General features: G+C 42.2%; 2 protein-coding genes across 2 annotated transcripts in view; both read right to left on the minus strand.

The window, feature by feature from the left end:
• Positions 1-4,638: 4,638 nt before the first annotated feature.
• Positions 4,639-6,936, minus strand: Ubqlnl (ubiquilin-like). Its single transcript, NM_198624.3, has one exon. It carries the CDS (start codon positions 6,666-6,668, stop codon positions 4,836-4,838), a length of 1,833 nt encoding a protein of 610 aa, NP_941026.2. The 5' UTR covers positions 6,669-6,936; the 3' UTR covers positions 4,639-4,835.
• A 2,456-nt stretch (positions 6,937-9,392) lies between these two features.
• Olfm5 (olfactomedin 5) overlaps positions 9,393-20,203 on the minus strand; it is an 11,804-nt gene continuing 993 nt past the window's right edge. Inside the window, exons 2-6 of the mRNA NM_172905.2 lie at positions 18,085-18,237; positions 17,083-17,307; positions 16,732-16,897; positions 16,206-16,365; positions 9,393-10,858 (exon numbers count right to left, since the gene is read on the minus strand). Of these exons, the coding sequence (NP_766493.1) occupies positions 10,144-10,858; positions 16,206-16,365; positions 16,732-16,897; positions 17,083-17,307; positions 18,085-18,237 (1,419 nt within the window). The 3' untranslated portion in view covers positions 9,393-10,143. The remainder of the gene's footprint in view (positions 10,859-16,205; positions 16,366-16,731; positions 16,898-17,082; positions 17,308-18,084; positions 18,238-20,203) is intronic.

Consider the following 20,203-nt stretch of genomic DNA (forward strand, 5'->3'; position numbering starts at 1 on the left):
ATATATATAATAGATGAAAATTTACTAAAGGTTCTGGTTATACACAAATTTGCCTAGTTATTATATAAAAATGGATAGATATAAAAATACTGCCTTTGGTACAACATTTAAAAATCTGGAATTTTATAATTCAGAGAAGGGGGTGGGTGAATAAACAAGGCAGAAGATGAATGAAAGATCACATGATGTTGCAAAAGTGAAAGAGTAACCAACTATCAAAAACTAGACCAATGGGTTCAAAGGGCCGATGACTACAGAATTTTTTTTTTTGGTTTTTTTTTTTTGTTTTTTTTTTTTTGTTTTTTTTTTTTTGGTTTTTCGAGACAGGGTTTCTCTGTGTAGCCCTGGCTGTCCTGGAACTCACTTTGTAGACCAGGCTGGCCTCGAACTCAGAAATCTGCCTGCCTCTGCCTCCCAAGTGCTAGGATTAAAGGTGTGCGCCACCACCGCCCGGCAACTACAGAATTTTTAACCTATTTGACAATTTCATGCATGTTATACATTGGTCATATCTACCCATAATTCCCCTTCCCATTCCCCTTGGACAACTCTCAACACATCCCACTCTCCGCCCTCTTGCTCTCTTGTTTGGTTTTTTGTTTCTTGCAACCCACTAAGTCCAGTTAATGCGGTCTGCTGGTAGACTGATCCTGTCAGCTTGATCTTGTGCAGCTCTTGTGCAGGTACCCATGGCTGCAATGAGTTCATGCATGCAAGTCCACGTCATATCCAGAAGGCATCATTTCTCAGCACTCTGACTCTTACATTCTCCTCACTGCACTTCCATGATGTCCCCTGAGCCTTGGGAGGCTTTATGTAATGAATCTATTTGTGGCTAAGAACTCAAGCTGCCTGCTGAATTTGAATAAAAGAGAGCAGAAGACCAGCTGAGGTACAGTAGTGGGGAACAGAAATTCTGTCTGGAGGATGCTTAAGATCAAACGAGTCAAAAAAGCAAGTCGATCAAATAAGAGTAGAGCGAACGAGGGAAGGGGGTTGTGGTGCTAAAAGGCTTAGTGTATGCTTTGTTTTCTCAAGGCTAACATGTGATAGTTTTATTTTGATGAAAACATTTCCAGTGAGGAGGAAGAAACTGGTGCCAGAGCAGAAGAAGCAATCACAATCCTGAATCCTGAGTATTCAGAGTGAGCAGGGGCCCAAGTGGGTGGTTTGACTTGTGAACATGGAATGCTTATTCTTTATATGAGAATAGATGGCTGAATGTGTAAAGTAAGGAGTTAAGTTGGTTGTTATTTGGCAGCAAATGCTCATGTCTCCTTGGGTCACTTCTGTGTTTTGGATAAATTAAGTGAAATATCCTTTGACATTCAGACGGGAAAAAAAAAAAAGATATATGTTGAAAGTTTGAGAAAATCAGGGAAGATATTATATATTCATCACAAAGGATAAGAAATTATCAGATCCATTGATCTGACCAGAGCAATAACATCCGTATCACCTGGTAAATTTTTTGAAGTTTGAGCCCCACTCTATATGTACTGATTTAAAACTCTTGAAATTAGTTTAAAAGCTGTGTTTTAAAACACTGGCTCTGGGTGATTGTGACGTGGATTCTGTGAGAATCGTTACCCATAAATATGTAGTTAGGACAACAGAATAGATTAACTGAGGCTTTGGTAATTTAAATAAGATCAGCAAACACAGTTGTGTGGTTTTCTTGCCTACACCAATTATGCAGAGCTGGGTATAGTATACTAGAAAACTGTTTCATTGATGGATCCTAGAGTCATCTTGAAACTAGATAATTTGGGTCAAGAAGCATCCAGAAGGTGGTTGACAGCCTCTTTTGAGAACATCAATAATGAAAGTTTTTGTTAAATTAAATTAAATTAAATGAATTAAAGATTATTAAAGATGTGGTAGCATATTTTGGGTATATGTCCAGGAGTGGTATAGCTGGGTCTTCAGGTAGAACTGTTTCCAATTTTCTTTTGCCAAAATAGTTTTACCAGCTTGCAGCCCCACCAGCAATAGAGGAGTGTTCCTCTTTCTCCACATCCTCGCCAGCATCTGCTGTCTTCTGCATTTTTGATCTTAGCCATTCTGATTGGTATGAGGTGGAATCTCAGGGTCATTATGATTTGCATATTCTTGATGCTCCAACATATAACAAGGGCATATGTTCCACTATGTTCGTAGTAGCCTTATAAATAGTAGCCAGAAACTAGAAACAACCCAGATATCCCTCAACAGAAGAATGGATACAGAAAATGTGGAACATCTACACAATAGAGTATTACCCAGCTTTTAAAAACAATGACTTCATGAAATTCACAGGCAAATGGATGGAACTAGAAAATATCATTCTGAGTGAGGTAACCCAGACACAAAAAAACCACACATGGTATGTATTCACTGATAAGTGGATATTAGCCCAAAAGCTCAGAATACCCACAATACAACCCACAAACTATATGGAACTTAAGAAGAAGGAAGATCAAAGTGTGTGTGCTTCAATCCTACATAGAACAGGGAACAAAACAAGTGCAGAGTGTCAGGAAATAGAATAGAAACATATAACAGTGGGGGGCAGGGGGGGGAGAGATAGGGAGCTGGAGGTAGTCACTAAAAGTTCCCAGATGCCAGGGAAGCGAGAGGTTCCCAGGACTCAACAGTGATGACTTTAGCTGAAATATCCAAAAAAGGGGAGATACAGCCTGTAGGAACTACTCCCAGTAGACAGACAAGGCTCCCAGTTGAGAGATCAGTCTATCCATACATCTCAGAACTTTTTACCCAGAAATGTTCCTGTCCAAATGAAAGACAGAGACAAAAAATAGAACAAAGACTGAAGGAAAGGCCATTCAGAGACTGTCCCACCTAGGGATCCATCCCATCTGCAAACACCAAACCCAGACACTATTGCTGACACCAAGAAGTGCTTGCTGACAGGAGTCTGGTATGGCTGTTTCCTGAGAGGTTCTACCAGCATTTGACCAATACAAATGCAGATACTCACAGTCAACCATCTGAGCCCAGGGACAACAATGGAAGGGCTAGGGGAAGGACTAAAGGAGCTGAAGGGGACTGCAACCCCACGGAAAGAACAATATCAGCTAACTGGATCACCCAGAGCTCCCAGGGACAAAGCCACCAACCAAAGAGTATGCATGGAGGGAGCCATGGCTCCAGATAAGCAGGTAGCAGAGGATGGCCTTATCTTACATCAATAGGAGGGGAAGCCCTTGTTCCTGTGGAGGCTTGATGCCCCAGAATAGGGGGATACTAAAGCAGTGAGGTGGGAGTATGTAGGTGAGTGGAGGAGCACCCTCATAGAGGCAAAGGAAGGGTAGTGTGAGATTTAGATGTTTGGGAAAAATAGTGACATGATTTTGAAGACAATGATTGTAAACAGAGTTAGGTGGGGTATGTTCAGAACACTGTAGAATGAGACAGGAAAATGATAGCACATCAGGCAAGCTTGGTATATAATTGTTATTCCAGCACTTGGGAAGGCAGATGTCAGAAGATAAATTCTAGGCTAGCCTGAACTACACAGGAAGTCTCATTTCTTTTTATCTAGATAGCTGTTATCTGTCTATATCTGCCTATCATCAGCCTATCTACATATCAATCTTGGGCTGTTTATATAAACTGAGATAAATACAGTATACCTGTAATTTCTTTCTTGTATATGTTTTTGATAGGTTGTAGTGGTGACAGAGGATCTAGAAAGAGACTTACTAGAAGTGATGGAAACTTTGTTTTTCTGCCCCCCTTATACTTGCTGATGATAATGACTTTGAGGCAACCTTTGGAATACAAGAGAGTCTGTCCCAAAAACAAAAGAAAAGGAAGAATCTTTGTTTTGTCTATTTAGTTAATGGCTGAAACCACCATGCCAACTTATTACATTATTACAAGAGTATATTTCTTAACAGTACCATAATAGCTGTGTACCCTGCCAGGCAGGGATACTTTAGACAAGACAAAAGGAAAGAGTGGCACTTGATGAAGTGCATGATGTCATGCAGGCACAGTGTCCCATGGAGGGCTAGACTCAGCATGATAGGAATCTGCAGCAAAGGCAACTGTAGTTGTACTTCTGATAGATAGAAGACAAGTCGTAATCTAAGTCTTGTAATCAAGTAACTAATAATTCATAAGAGGCCCCAATTATAAATACCAATATCTCATTTATATATGTATTTTTTTACCTAAATCTATCGTTGCTCTTCTTTCAAGTTAAATTTGATTTTGAGAAATATGAGTAAATATCTAGGCCTATGTAATGTTTCCCTCTGATTCATAAGTCTATTATTTTACCACTAGATATTTCTATCTACCTGTGTATACACAACCTAGGTTACATGTGTTTGTTCTCTGACACTTGATCATTTTATAAGCAAACAGTGATTTTTTTATCAAGAAACATATTATGTATGTATTTTATATCTGTGTATCTGTGTTTAGTAGGTAAAACAAAGACAACAAGCACCTTTTGCTGATTTCCTGAGCAGGGAAAAAAGCCAAACTAAACATGTTGATGTTCATGAGTAATCCCAGCACTGGGGCAGCAGAGGCAGAGGGATTGACACAGGTTGAATGCCAGCTTGGTCTACATAGAAAGTCCCTGTCTCAAAAACAAAAACAATAAAATGAAGGCAAGCCTCAAATGAAGACAAGTAGGTGTAGCCATTTTTATTGACAGATCTTCCAGCCATGACCAGTGAGCTAGTATTCAGTTGAGCATTGATTGGTTTCTCCTGTTCCAGGACTTCTCCCAGTTGGAAACATCAGGAAAGGTAGGAAAGGCAGGTGAGGTGGTCAAATGTGTCAACATGCAGTAGAAAGCAGATGGGAAGACATAATGGTTAGAATCCCTGAGAACTCTTGAGCTTATAAATAGCAGCATTAGTGTCACCATCAGTAGCTATGAGCGCTTGCAGGTTGGCATTATAATTCACAAATCCCATGGCCTGGAGACATTCCATCTCTTTGCTGAAACGAACCTCCGGGGCTTGTAGGGAATGGGAAGGGTCTCCAGACGGGGGCTGTACTTTCTGAAGGACTGTTTCAGATTTGTGGCAGCTTTCAGGACACTGAGGCTCAGCCATGTCTTGCACATTCCAGGTCCAGGGCACTATATCAGGGTAGCTACAGATGGAAGGAATAAGCCAACCTAGACCCCATAGGTAAGGTTCAATGTAGGGCAAAAGGGCAGGAGCCTCTGTAGCCAATAGCTGCAGACCATGCTCAATTTGTAATAATGCTTGTGATGTTTTGGGGTTGGCTAGGGCTAAAAGCAAGTCATGGAGCTGTGATGACTGCAAGGGTGTGGGAGTTTCCTGCCTCCACTGCTCATTCAGTTGGGACGTATTCATGAGCAGCAGCATCTGAGCTGCCATTTGTGGGTGGTTTCTAAGCAACTGGATCATGCCTCCTGTGATCTGAGAACTGGTCTGGTCATCAGACTGCTGGAGATCTTCCTCTAACCACTGGTCAGAGATACCTAGAGTGATGGTAGTATCCTTATCAACTTGAGGCTTCTGGTTGATTGATATGGTTGGTAAGACTGGAATCTCAGCTGGCTGCTGAACAGCGCAGACATTGCTTTGGCCCTGGGTGGCAACTATGGCTGGATTTTCCCTGGAAACATTGTTGGTGTGATTTGGAGTAGCATTTGTTGGGGTGATTGATGATAATCCACAAGAATTTGCATAAATTACTTGGGAAGAAGAGAGCTGGTCCCATTGTTCTTGAGGTAATGGTTGAGATAGAGAAGGAGTCTGGACTTGTTCTAGTACTTGTTCATCCAGAAGAGCTGTAAAACAGTTGCCCTCCAAAAGATCAGGCACACCATTGAGCATATGATCGTTGTTATTGACATAACTCTGGCCCAGGTGATTGTTCCCATTTGGAACTGTTTCTAAACCCAAGAATGGCTGTGAGTTTGGTGGATACTCAGGGTTCTGTGCTGGCTGCTGGATCTGCATTATCTCTTGGATGATGGCAAGGTGCCTGACCAGCTCCAGAGTCTGGCATAGGATCTCAGAATTGTCAAGAAGATGGGAAACTTCTGGGTTCTGCTGTATCAGTTCTTCCATATATGGTTGTTCTGGAGGCATCTGATGCACGAAGTCCATATTAGACAGCAGACTCTGGACACAAAGATTCTCCAGCACCTGTGCAATATGTTCTAGACTACCCACTTCTGGGCTTTCAGTACCCACCTTGGGTGCCTCTGGCTCCATGAGAAGAGATGACTCCACTTTAGTTTCATTCATGCCTGCAGATTGGCACACCATGCTGCTATTTCCTTTAGGGTTCCTGTCTTGATGGCAGGGATTGTTGGTTACCAGGTTCCGGAAAGAGTGAGCCAGGGATCTGGGGCCATGCTTGGACTTGATGACCACATGGATAATGTGGCCATCTGTGATGCCCCTCTGGCTCAATGTGTCATGGTCTTTGAGAAGGCGGCCCATAAAGACCAGTACCAGTTGTTCCATTTGGCATTTGAAGTGAGCAGACAGAATCTCCTTGAACTGCCTCACTAAGGTGTCATCAGCTACTGTAAAGATGATCTGGTTGCCTGGAGTCTTCACAATCACTCGAATGACACCTGGAGAGATCTTCCCATCTGCAGGCACACCTGCTGTATACCTGCTCTGGGGCATCTTAGGTGATCGAGAGATAATACGCGGCATAGACCTTGTGGGTAGGCAGATGGAGAGCAGCCAGAAGCAGGGGCAGAGAGGTGAGGGCAGGCAAGTGGTCCTGCGGGCCTTCGTTGTTGCAGGTGTTGTGTTCTGAGGTCATAGGTTAATTTTTTCTTGATGCCCCTAAAAGGGATGAATGGGCTAAAGCCAGTATTATTCGATGTTGATCCCTCACCCCAATTCTCCAGATGTGGCTCAGCTGAGGCCTGGCGTGGCTACTGACTCATACTTGGTACAGAGTGGACTAAGTAGTGGTGACCTTTCACAGCTGTCCCACCCCTAAGGGCATGATCTGATCAGACAAGAAATATTGTGATGTCAACTTAAGCCTCACAATACATCATGATGAAATGGGAATGAATAAATTTGGGAGAATGTAGAAGTTTCTCTTCATAATAAAACAAAATAGGGAAGATTTTTTTAAAATGAAGATAAAAGTTCCCAGTAAATAATAATAGTAGCAATAATGTATGGGATATGTGGGTTTTTTAAAGATTTATTGTTTTATGTATATGAGTACTCTGTAGCTGTGAAGATGGTTGTGAGTCATCATATGGTTGCTGGGAATTGAACTCAGGACATCTGCTTGCTCCAGCCCCAAGATTTATTATTACATCTAAGTACACAGTAACTGTCTTCAGACACTCCAGAAGAGGGTGTCAGATCTAATTACAGATGGTTGTGAGCCACCATGAGGCTGATGAGATTTGAACTCAGGACCTTTGGAAGTGCAGTCAGTGCTCTTAACTGCTGAGCCATCTCTCTAGCCCAGAATGTGTGGTTTTTATAGTGCTGTGTGTAGGTCCCTCTTTGGAATGGTCAGGCTTATTGTATAAAGTGCTGGATCTGCTGAAACTACTAAAAAAAAAAAAAACTCATTCTAGAGAGTAAGAATGGAGTCTGCATTACAGGAAAGACTTATTCATTTTGCTAATGATGTTGACGAAGTGACCATTAGAAACAAAATTGAAAAGCAGATTCATAGGACATGCCTTTAACCCCAGCACTCTGGAAGCAGAGACAGGAAGATGTCTATGGTGAGCCTGGTCTATAGAGTGAGTTCCAGGCCAGCCAGGACATACATAGTGAGGCCTTGTCCCAAAAGTTAAATTAATTAAATAAAATAATATGTTTGAATAAAGGGAATGAAACAAAAGTGAAAATCTTACGTGAAAATGGAAGTCCCATTGTCCTCTGAGGTCTAGACTGTGGAACTGTAGACTTAAGTGAGAGCGTATCCGTGTAGTAAGTGAAGATTTTCTTCTCTGCAAAGTAGGCATGGGACTGGCCATGAAGGCTTTTTACAAAGACACTTCCAAAGCAGAGAAGAGTAAGCTGCTATTTACAGAGCATTTTCATTCACATTTACATGTTGTTTGATTTCTATCTCTGCCAGCATAACAGACTGTTTGAAAGAAGGATTTCAAGGTCTTTGCCCAGGCTTAAGTGTAAATACCAAGGAGAGCAGGTACCTCCAGGTCAAGTGATGGCAGTGAAAGAGGCTAGTGATGCATCTCCTAAGGGATACAGGTTTCTATCAGTGAAGAGTCAAGATTCTTGGGGGGATTCTTGGAGGTACTATTTGATTGTTTCCTATTAAGAAGCTCATGAATTATTAGTGGATATGTTAATATATCTACATGAATACTTAAATGTAGAATTATATATATTTCAATATATATATGGAAATTTCACATATTCTAAGATTCATATTTGTGAATATTCACAAAAAGAAAGTGCAATCATGGCTGATTATGGGATGGATCCCCCGGTGGAGTAGTCTCTGGATGGTCCATCCTTTTGTCTTAGCTCCAAAGTTTGTCTCTGTAACTCCTTCCATAGGTATTTTGTTCCCTATTCTAAGGACGAATGAAGTATCCACACGTTGGTCTTCCTTCTTCTTATTTTCTTGTGTTTTGCAAATTGTATCTTGGGTATTCTAAGTTTCTGGGCTAATATCCACTTATCAGTAAGTGCATATCAAGTGACTTCTTTTGTGATTGGATTACCTCACTCAGGATGATATCCTCCAGATACATCCATTTGCTCAAGAATTTCATAAATTCATTGTTTTTAATAGCTGTCAAACCCAGACACTATTGCATATGCCACCAAGATTTCACTGAAAGGACACTGATATCCTTGTGAGTCTCTTGTGAGACTATGCCAGTGTCTGGCAAATACAGAAGTAGATGCTCACAGTCATCTATTGGATGGAACACAGGGCCCCCAATGGAGGAGCTAGAGAAAGTACCCAAGGAGTTGAAGGGGTCTGCAACCCGATAAGTGGAACAACAATATGAACTAACCAGTAACCCCAGAGCTCATGTCTCTAGCTGCATATGTAGCAGAAGATGGCCTAGTCGGTCATCATTGGGAAGAGAGGCCCCTTGGTTATGCAAACTTTATATGCCCCAATACAGATGAATGCTAGGGCCAAGAAGTGGGAGTGGGTGAGTAGGGGAGCAGGGCGGGGGGAGTTGGGGGGAGGGTACAGGGAACTTTCGGGATAGCATTTGAAATGTAAATAAAGAAAATATCTAATAAAAAAAAGTGCAATCATCCTCTAGCCTGGGGATCTGGGTTTATACTGCTACCCAGAGAAAGGGGAGAATTGCATAGCCAGAGAAGGGACACACAGAATTTGAAACTGCATGTTCTCAGTGTATTGAAGAGGTGGGTAAAAAGACAAACACACAGTAGGAGACTTCGTGCAATCACACCAAGAAGTCTTTATTGAGTATGTCTTGAGCCACAGTCCCATCCATATCCCATGCTACAAATACTGCCTTACATCCTAGAACACAGTCAGGCCCAAGTGCCTCTTCCAGTTTTACTCAAATTTAAGGTCAGTTGAGGTCAGTGAAGAATTTATCTTCAGGCCAAGATTCTGCCTCCCTTCTCTGCAGAACCTTTCAAGAGTATGGAGATCTGAGAGGAAACTTCTGTACCTCACTCTCAATACTAACTTCCATGGATTTTCTATGCTGACTCCAGATGCACTCAACCCTGAGAACTAAAGGTCACGTGATCCTAGAATTCTGCGGACTAGCCTGATAATTTTTAAAGCGTGATGAGCAAGCATCAGAAAAAAAGAGGGCAACATTTCTGTAGCTAATTTTTTGTTTTATTGGGTTTTTTGGTTTTTAGGGTTTTTTGTTTTTGTTTTTAGTGCTAAGAATTGAATAATGAGTTTTCTTCCCACTGTGCTAAGCATTGAATCTAGGGCCTGGTACATGCTAAACACGTGATTCAGCATTCATCTATCTCCCAAACCCTAACTAACACTGTGTTTTGTTTCTTAATCAATTCCTTCCAGGCCATTATTAACACCTTAATGTGTTGACTGAGATATTGATTACATACAAAACTAAATTAATCAGTGTACTTCAATCATTTGGGTGGATAGCTATTAAGGAAGTTGTCCTTCTAGAAGGAAGAAAGAGGACAGTCATAGAGTGTCCTATGGCTTGTTGAGCTTAATAGGTTTAGATGGCGCTAGAGCCCCAGAAGACCTTTTCATGGGAGAGCTCGGTACCTTTTGCTTTAGTGTCAGGAAGGTGAGGTCATAATTTATTAAGAATCCATCATTATAAACATAGAGCCTGTGATCCCAAGGGCAGTAATTGATGCCGTGCAGAGTTTCCAGCATCTTGTCCAACAGGATGCTGAGGTGGTGTTCCTGCCCAGTGGTTGTGTCATAAGCATAAAATATTTCTTCTTGACGAGTGCTTAGTGAACGCAAAGCATAGAGCACCCCACAGACCATGAAGGCCCCTGAAAGAGCAGGCTTATACTGGCTGGTATACCACGTTTGCTCAACTTCTAGGGTGCTATCATTGAGAAGACTTACAACCAGATTGCCTTTGCTCTCCTCTGTGGCATATAACACCCACAGTCCCTTCTCATCACCAGTAAAATCTATGTCAGTCCAAGGCGCAAAAGCATAGGAGAAGCGGTTGTTGTAGGTGGCACCAGGCAATGGGCGTCGCAGCACTAGGGTGTTAGAGGAAAGGTCCACCTTGGCCATGTCTCTTGTGCCATAGTAGTTAAAGTACATGAAGTTCTTGTACACGGTATTGCCACTGCCGTCACCATAGCCCATCTTCCACTGCTCATAGTGCTTAAGCAGCACCAGGTCACCATAGGATTTGTGCAGCCTATAGTAGTCAAAGTACCTAGGCCAAGCCCCACCCAACATTAGAACCATTAAGTACAGCAGTAACCAGGGTAGGAAAGCACTATGAAAATGGCCATCCACAAATGGGACATCTATAACACGACCCCTATACTCAAACCCCAGGAAACATAGAAGAGAAGATGTAAAGATTAAGTATAACAACCAAAGGACCAGGAGACCTGCTGTGTCTTCTCAATATTTCAGAAATTTTGTATCAGTGAACTCAAAACAATATGGTCACCTACAGTAGACCAATAAACATTACAGCATAGATGTGGGAAAGTTTTGTGAGGTCACTGCCCTGGATGGAGATCTACAAGCAGTCCATAGCTGTAGGGGAAGGACAATCTGTTTTCTTCAAGCACAAACACCCTAACAGATTCCCCATTTCCAAACGGTCAGCCCTAAAGATGTGTACATATGGGAAACACTAATGGGACTCAATAAAAGTGTGTGTGTGTGTGTGTGTGTGTGTGTGTAATTACATAAGAAGACATAGATTTTAAAGGGAGATATGGGGTGTACACAGGAAGAGTTAGAGATGAGTCATGGAGGGAAGAATAGACATGATGAACATATATTGTATTTATATATGAAATTCTCCCACACACAAAAATAAAAGTGGGAAGTCTCATATGGCATTTATAGTACATCGTTCATTTACTACACACTATGCCAAAATGAATAGACATTTAAAAACAAGAGCTACAGTGTCTGTTAGCCACATAATTGCATATTATCGTAAAATAATAGTGAAAATATTATATAAAGTAAATTTTACCCTCAAAGATTATAGGGCTAGGTCTCAGAAAGTTTAGATTCTTTCTTCGAAGTCACAGAGTTTATAATTGAAACCTGACAGGAATAGCAAAAGTCTAACTTCACTGACTGTGAGAACTGACCTAGACAATGAAAACAATAAATTTAGTACAGCGTTTATTATAAAAAGCAATTAACATATAGTAGCTGGCGCATTCTTTATGGCCAGCCCCTCTACCAAGGCTGCACTTCATGCCAACTGCTGGTGAGATGCAAATAGACTATGGTTCTAGAGTTAGGTTCAAGGAGGTTCCAATAACATCATTCTTAAGTCATAAGCATTCTCGTGTCTTAACATTGGGCAGTAGTCCTGAACTGCCAATTAGCCCCTTGAGAGTAACCAGAGTAAAGATATAGGCTTGCTGGTATATCTTCCAGGCTACATAGGCTAATTGAAGTTGGGGAGTATTATTATGACTGTTCATCTCTTTCAGAAAAGCTTCAAGTGGGGCTCTTAAATGGCAGGTTCCACTGAACATTTGTTTCTCTCTCCCATGACCTGCTGTTCAGCTAGATCTACACTACACTTCCACATGCATTGACTTTAAACAAAGTTTAAAGAGTTGCATCCACCTTCCTAGCCAGCTGTTGCATTGAAGGGTTCACATATCTGTTCATTGATTCAACTAGCCATTTGTTTAAGCAACAAATACTTGTCAGTACCTACTGTGGTGATTCCTACAGTACAGTTTCACTGTATGTCTCAAGGTTGACCAGGATCATTATTTGAAGTTCTAAGAAAAGACTGGGACTGTAAAGCTAAGTTATAGAACAGTTTGTATTTGAGCTGGGATAAGACATTGGATTGTGATAAAATTAAAAACTTCAGAGGAATAGGAGCCATATAAGTCCCATAGGAAGTATTGGTTGGACTGCCAGGCCTAGGTTACACTGGCTGACCCAGCAGCAAACATAAATCAAAGATAAGAATCTGTACTAAGGCCCTTCTGCTCCACTCGAGCTCTGAGGTACCTTGTCAGCGGAGTCTCACCCAACACCCGCAAGGGCCCACACAGGATTCCCCACGGGATCCTAAGACCTCTGGTGAGTGGCACACAGCCCCTGCCCCAATCCAATCGCGCAGAACCTGAGACTGCGGTAAATAGGGAAGCAGACTACCTGGGCCTGACCTGGGGCACAAGCCCCTTCCGCTCCACTCGAGCCCCGGGGTACCTTGCCAGCAGAGTCGCCCAACACCCGCAAGGGCCCACACAGGATTCCTCACGGGATCCTAAGACCTCTAGTGAGTGGAACACAACTCCTGACAGGAGTCCAGTTCGAACACCAGATATCTGGGTACCTTCCCTGCAAGAAGAGAGCTTTCCTTCAGAGAATACTCTGCCCACTCAAATTAAGGAGAGAGCTACCCTCCCAGGTCTGCTTATAAAGGCTAACAGAGTCACCTGAAGAACAAGCTCTTAACAGAGACAACTATAACAGCTAGCTTCAGAGATTACCAGATGACGAAAGGCAAACGTAAGAATCCTACTAACAGAAATCAAGACCACTCACCATCATCAGAACGCAGCATTCCCACCCCACCTAGTCCTGGGCACCCCAACACAACCGAAAATCTAGACCAAGATTTAAAAACATTTCTCATGATGATGATAGAGGACATCAAGAAGGACTTTCATAAGTCACTTAAAGAATTACAGGAGAGCACTGCTAAAGAGTTACAGGCCCTTAAAGAAAAGCAGGAAAACACAACCAAACAGGTAGAAGTCCTTAAAGAAAAACAGTAAAACACATCCAAACAGGTGATGGAAATGAACAAAACCATACTAGAACTAAAAAGGGAAGTAGACACAATAAAGAAAACCCAAAGAGAGGCAACGCTGGAGATAGAAACCCTAGGAAAGAGATCTGGAACCATAGATGTGAGCATCAGCAACAGAATACAAGAAATGGAAGAGAGAATCTCAGGTGCAGAAGATTCCATAGAGAACATCGACACAACAGTCAAAGAAAATACAAAATGCAAAAGGATCCTAACTCAAAACATCCAGGAAATCCAGGACACAATGAGAAGACCAAACATACGGATAATAGGAAGTGATGAGAATGAAGATTTTCAACTTAAAGGGCCAGCTAATATCTTCAACAAAATAATTGAAGAAAACTTCCCAAAAATAAAGAGATGCCCATGATCATACAAGAAGCCTACAGAACTCCAAATAGACTGGACCAGAAAAGAAATTCCTCCAGACACATAATAATCAGAACAACAAATGCACTAAATAAAGATAGAATATTGAAAGCAGTAAGGGAGAAAGGTCAAATAACATATAAAGGAAGGCCTATCAGAATTACACCAGACTTTTCACCAGAGACTATGAAAGCCAGAAGAGCCTGGACAGATGTTATACAGACACTAAGAGAACACAAATGCCAGCCCAGGCTACTATACCTGGCCAAACTCTCAATTACCATAGATGGAGAAACCAAAGTTTTCCACGACAAAACCAAATTCACACAATATCTTTCCACGAATCCAGCCCTTCAAAGGATAATAACAGAAAAGAAGCAATACAAGGACGGAAATCACGCCCTAGAACAAACAAGAAAGTAATCCCTCAACAAACCAAAAAGAAGACAGCCACAAGAACAGAATGCCAACTCTAACAACAAAAATAATAGAAAGCAACAATTACTTTTCCTTAATATCTCTTAATATCAATGGACTCAATTCCCCAATAAAAAGACATAGACTAACAGACTGGCTACACAAACAGGACCCAACATTCTGCTGCTTACAGGAAACCCATCTCAGGGAAAAAGACAGACACTACCTCAGAGTGAAAGGCTGGAAAACAATTTTCCAAGCAAATGGTCTGAAGAAACAGGCTGGAGTAGCCATTCTAATATCGGATAAAATCGACTTCCAACCCAAAGTTATCAAAAAAGACAAAGAGGGACACTTCATACTCATCAAAGGTAAAATCCTCCAAGAGGAACTCTCAATTCTGAATATCTACGCTCCAAATGCAAGGGCAGCCACATTCATTAAAGACACTTTAGTAAAGCTCAAACACACATTGCACCTCACACAATAATAGTGGGAGACTTCAACACACCACTTTCATCAATGGACAGATCGTGGAAACAGAAACTAAACAGGGACACAGTGAAACTAACAGAAGTTATGAAACAAATGGATCTAACAGATATCTATAGAACATTTTATCCTAAAACAAAAGAATATAAAAATGTTCAGCATCCTTAATCATCAGAGAAATGCAAATCAAAACAACCCTGAGATTCCATCTCACACCAGTCAGAATGGCTAACATCAAAAATTCAGGTGACAGCAGATGCTGGTGAGGATGTGGAGAAAGAGGAACACTCCTTCATTGTTGGTGGGATTGCAAGCTTGTACAACCACTCTGGAAATCAGTCTGGCGGTTCCTCAGAAAATTGAACATAGTACTGCCAGAAGAGCCAGCAATACCTCTCCTGGGCATATATCCAGAAGATGTCCCAACTGGTAAGAAGGACACATGCTCCACTATGTTCATAGCAGCCTTATTTATAATAGCCAGAAGCTGGAAAGAACCTAGATGCCCCGCAACAGAGGAATGGATACAGAAAATGTGGTACATCTACACAATGGAGTCCTACTCAGCTATTAAAAAGAATGAATTTATGAAATTCCTAGCCAAATGGATGGACCTGGAGGGCATCATCCTGAGTGAGGTAACACATTCACAAAGGAACTCACACAATATGTACTCACTGATAAGTGGATATTAGCCCAAAACCTAGGATACCCAAGATATAAGATACAATTTCCTAAACACATGAAACTCAAGAAAAATGAAGACTGAAGTGTGGACACTATGCCCCTCCTTAGAAGTGGGAACAAAACACCCTTGGAAGGAGTTACAGAGACAAAGTTTGGAGCTGAGATGAAAGGATGGACCATGTAGAGACTGCCATATCCAGGGATCCACCCCATAATCAGCATCCAAACGCTGACACCATTGCATACACTAGCAAGATTTTATCGAAAGGACCCAGATGTAGCTGTCTCTTGTGAGACTATGCTGGGGCCTAGCAAACACAGAAGTGGATGCTCACAGTCAGCTAATGGATGGATCACAGGGCTCCCAATGGAGGAGCTAGAGAAAGTACCCAAGGAGCTAAAGGGATCTGCAACCCTATAGGTGGAACAACATTATGAACTAGCCAGTACCCCGGAGCTCTTGACTCTAGCTGCATATGTATCAAAAGATGGCCTAGTCGGCCATCACTGGAAAGAGAGGCCCATTGGACTTGCAAACTTTATATGCCCCAGTACAGGGGAACGCCAGGGCCAAAAAGGGGGAGTGGGTGGGTAGGGGAGTGGGGGTGGGTGGCTATGGGGGACTTTTGGTATAGCACTGGAAATGTAAATGAGCTAAATACCTAATAAAAAATGGAAAAGAAAAAAAAAGAATCTGTACTAAGTCTACTAAGAAACCTGTTGGAGCCAGGTTAAAGTTCATCTGGATCCAGGCACAGAAAATTTGTCATCTAGGACTCACCTGCCATCAGCACGCAGAGGAGCCACCCAGTAAAGGGAAGAAGCTGGACTGGGTGCTGAGTCACGACCCCAGGCACCTGCCTTAGATGATAAACCCCTCCAATTGAGCTTTACCACAAGGGGTCTGCTCACTTTCTGCAGGCCTCCATGAGCACAGGAACCTACAGGGCAGAGTGGGCAAGATATAAGCTACGTACATAACACATAGAAAGCAGAGTATGGACCATGATCAGCACCTGTGTGCTTTAGAGCATGTTCATACAAGTGTATATACATAATTGTATAAATAGACTGATTTTGCATGAATAGAGACGAGTGCATGTGCCTGGCTATGAGGAGTATGAATAGCTGTATATGTAAGTATGTCCATTAGAAGATTCTAATCTTGGTATGAACAGGAAATTGAAGATTTATTCCTTATCATGATCTTTACTGGCTTCCCCTTAGTCCCTTAGTTTACTATAGCAAGCATGTTTTGGCCCAGTTGTTGAGAAACAAATCTTGGGGAAATCAGTCTTTAAACTCACCAGGAGCCAGGGGTAGACCAGGGTGTCTGGAGGACTGTTCCTGTTCCTTTTCCCTCTCACACTCACTTAGTTGGCCCTCAAGAATATCCACTTCCTCTCGGAGGGCATGGAAGCTTTGGCGGGCAGAGTCGACCAGAAGCTTCAGGGTCAGACTGGCGTTGGTCACCTGAGAGAATGAGGTTGCAGGAACTCAGATCACAGGGTGTGCTCAAGCTCAACTCACACTGTCATCTGTCTAAGGTTAGACTCTTCTCCAGAAAAAAAGAGATTTTTGAAAAGTGTCCAATATACCTAACCAGGTAAGATGCGGGCTGTGAGCGTAAGGGAAGACTCTTTAATGTATCTACACACCTGGTTCTGAAGTTGATGGAGGAGGTCTGTGGCTCCACTGACACCTCCATTGGCTTTAAGCTGAGCTGCCAGCTCCTGTGCTCCTTCTAGCTCCAGGCGTAGCAGATTGAAGGATGGATTGTCATATTGGGACACAGTGACACCCAGATTCCTGGACTCCAGCATGTGACTCAGTTCTAGAGTCTGACTGTCTTGATCCTCAATGACATGTACATATTCCTTGGCCTGGGCATGAGATAGGTATGTAGTTCCTCTAACATCAGGGATCCTGACATTTCCCATCCATTCAAATCCAGAGATTATGAACTTACAAAGCATCTATGTCTATCACCTTATTTAACAGTACTATTATCCCCATTTCTTACCTGAGGACATTCCAGTTCTTGTTTTTCTGGTGCCAAAAAAGTTCTGCCTATACCATTCATAAAACCTTTTAGAGCCACCCCTTAAGACTACTTAGATGAGTAAAAATATAAAAATACCACCTTCTAGTTTGACCATATATCATTAAATTTACTTGGGAGCACAAGTAGAGTTCACTAAAGCACTGGTCACAGTGGACTGCAGATATAATATTTCTGCTCATTTGCCTTTATTGGGATCAGTGCTGAACTTTCCAGATCATCCCACAAGCCCATGAACACAACATTATTTCAGTCCATTGACACAAACCTGTTCTCTGCTCCTTTACATTGGTCATCCTAATTTTAAGACTTTGATTAAACTCTATGTGTGTCTATGGTTCCCATTTCTTGTTTTTCAATGAATCTATATCCAGTAATTTATCTATTAACAAAAAAGGCACTTGTAATCATCTATAAGCTTTGTCTTATTGTTACTATTGTTGGAGACCATAAGAATAGTATGGGATTTCCCTTTGATTCTAAGGATTGATCTCAAAGACAAGGAATTGTTGCCATGAACTCATACATAAGCTGAAAGCAATAAAGGGTGTGCTTACAAATCTACTATCCCAACTCAGAACAAAGCTCCAGCACTCACCCTGGACAGTTCTTGTTCATATTTGCTAATGAGCTCCTGTAATGTACTCTGTAGCTGATCCAGCTGCTGCAGGAAGATAGAGTTGTTGGGTAGATGGACCACACACTGGAAAGTGCCATTCTCATCCATAGAGTTTAATACATTTCTCACCAGCTGCAAAAGCAGAGCCATAGACACACTGAGAACAATGAAGCAACTGGACCACCATATGCAAAAGTGAAACAGGAAAAGAGGCCAGCCTTGCTCTGGAGTGCTGGAGAACAGTTAGTTCACTTTGCACATGGAAATCACACTGACTGTATAGGGGTCCCTCTGTTGGGAGATTGAGTTATTTTTAATGTGCCAGAATTGAAGTTTCAGTCACCTTATAGCTTTCATTATTTGACTGACCATCCTCATCATGCATATGTACTGAACATATACGGCTACACTCCACATAGCCAATTGCCAATATTTCCTTCATCTGTGGGAGAAGGTAATGCTTTCTGGCCTTCAGAAAAGTGCTGACGCAGGCTTAAGGAACTTTGGTTCTCTACAAAGTCCCCACTCTTAGAACTTGGTAGATTCCCACAACCTCAGCCTCTACTGAAGAAAACAGGCAGAGAGAATTCCTAATCATCAAGGGAAGCAGCAGGAGGCATCCATGTCTGGATTCAGATCTAACACTCACAAGAATGTATCATGATGTGAGTGATGATGCAAGCATAATAGTTAAAACACACCCACACACAAACAAGGGTCTAAGACTAAAGGAGTCTTGCAAAATCATGCAATTAATAACTAACAAGGCCGCAAGCTTCTCCAAAGATTGATCTTTATTCCAGACCTTGTGCTCTTATATAGAAGGCAGCTACATGGCTCTACATTATGACGAGTGAGTCAGCATAAGCTCAGGAGGTGAGGGTAGGAGCGAGCTCCCTGGCCACAGTGAACCAAAGCAAGTGTGCAGCAGCTCTAGGGCTAGGAAACACATGCTTTGAAATCTTCTTACTCTTGCATATCATGACTTGCTCACAGCCAGTTTAAAATCCACTGGTTCTAGAGCTATATTTCCTTTTTTTCCCTGGACATTGCATATGTAATCTTTCACTGCCCCAATACCTTCAGGCATCGGATAGTAGTAGACATTGTGAGATTTACCTTATTTTACTTTAAGATAGGTAGGTTGGTGAATAGATAGATAGATAGATAGATAGATAGATAGATAGATAGATAGATAGATAAGCACTTGAAATAGAGCCTGCCTGCTTGAAATACAGTCACTTAAATGTGTTTATATCTTTTGGGTCTGAGTTACCTAAGGATGTGTATGGTATATACTCACTAATAAGTGGATATTAACCCCACACACACTTCAAAAAAAGTACAGAATACCCAAGATACAGTCCTGAGAACTCAAAAAGGTCAACAGCTGAAGTGTTCAAGTGAGGATGCCTCAGTCCCACTTAGGAGAGAGAAGAAAGCAGTCACAAGTGGGGAGAGAGGGAAGGACCTGGGAGGGAAAGTGGATGGGGGAGGGAAGGGGGAGGGGAGTGGGAGTGGAAGGGAACCTGATCTGGTATTGGATGAGGAAAAGGACTGAAGCCCTGAGGGCCAGCAGAAAGAATGGAAACCAGCAACCTCAGGAAATAAGAGGTTGGGGGACCCTCCAGAATGCACCAGAGACCTGGGAGGTAAAAGACTCCCAGGAATCAAAGGGAGGGACCTTAGATGAAATGCCCAATAGTAGGGAAAGGGAACTTATAGAGCCCACTTCCAGCAGGAAGACAAGACATCAAGTGAGGGATGGGGTTGCCATCCCACAGTCACACCTCTGACCCATAGCTGTTCCTGTCTGAAAGAGCTACAGGGATGGAAATGGAGAGGAGCCTGAGGAAAAGAAGGTCTAGCGACAGGCCCAAAGTGGGATCCAGGTCAAGAGGAGGTCCCAAGACCTCACACTATTACTGAGGTTATGGAGCACTCACAAAAAAAGGACCTGTATCATGATTACCCTCCAAAAGACCCAACAAGCAGCTGAAAGAGTCAGATGCAGATATTTGCACCCAACCAATGGACTGAAGCAGCTTGCCCTTTTGTTGAATTAGGGGAGGCTGAAAGAAGTTGTAGAGAAGGGCGA

Source organism: Mus musculus, chromosome 7 (assembly GCF_000001635.26).
Source record: "Mus musculus strain C57BL/6J chromosome 7, GRCm38.p6 C57BL/6J".
Lineage (NCBI taxonomy): Eukaryota > Metazoa > Chordata > Mammalia > Rodentia > Muridae > Mus > Mus musculus.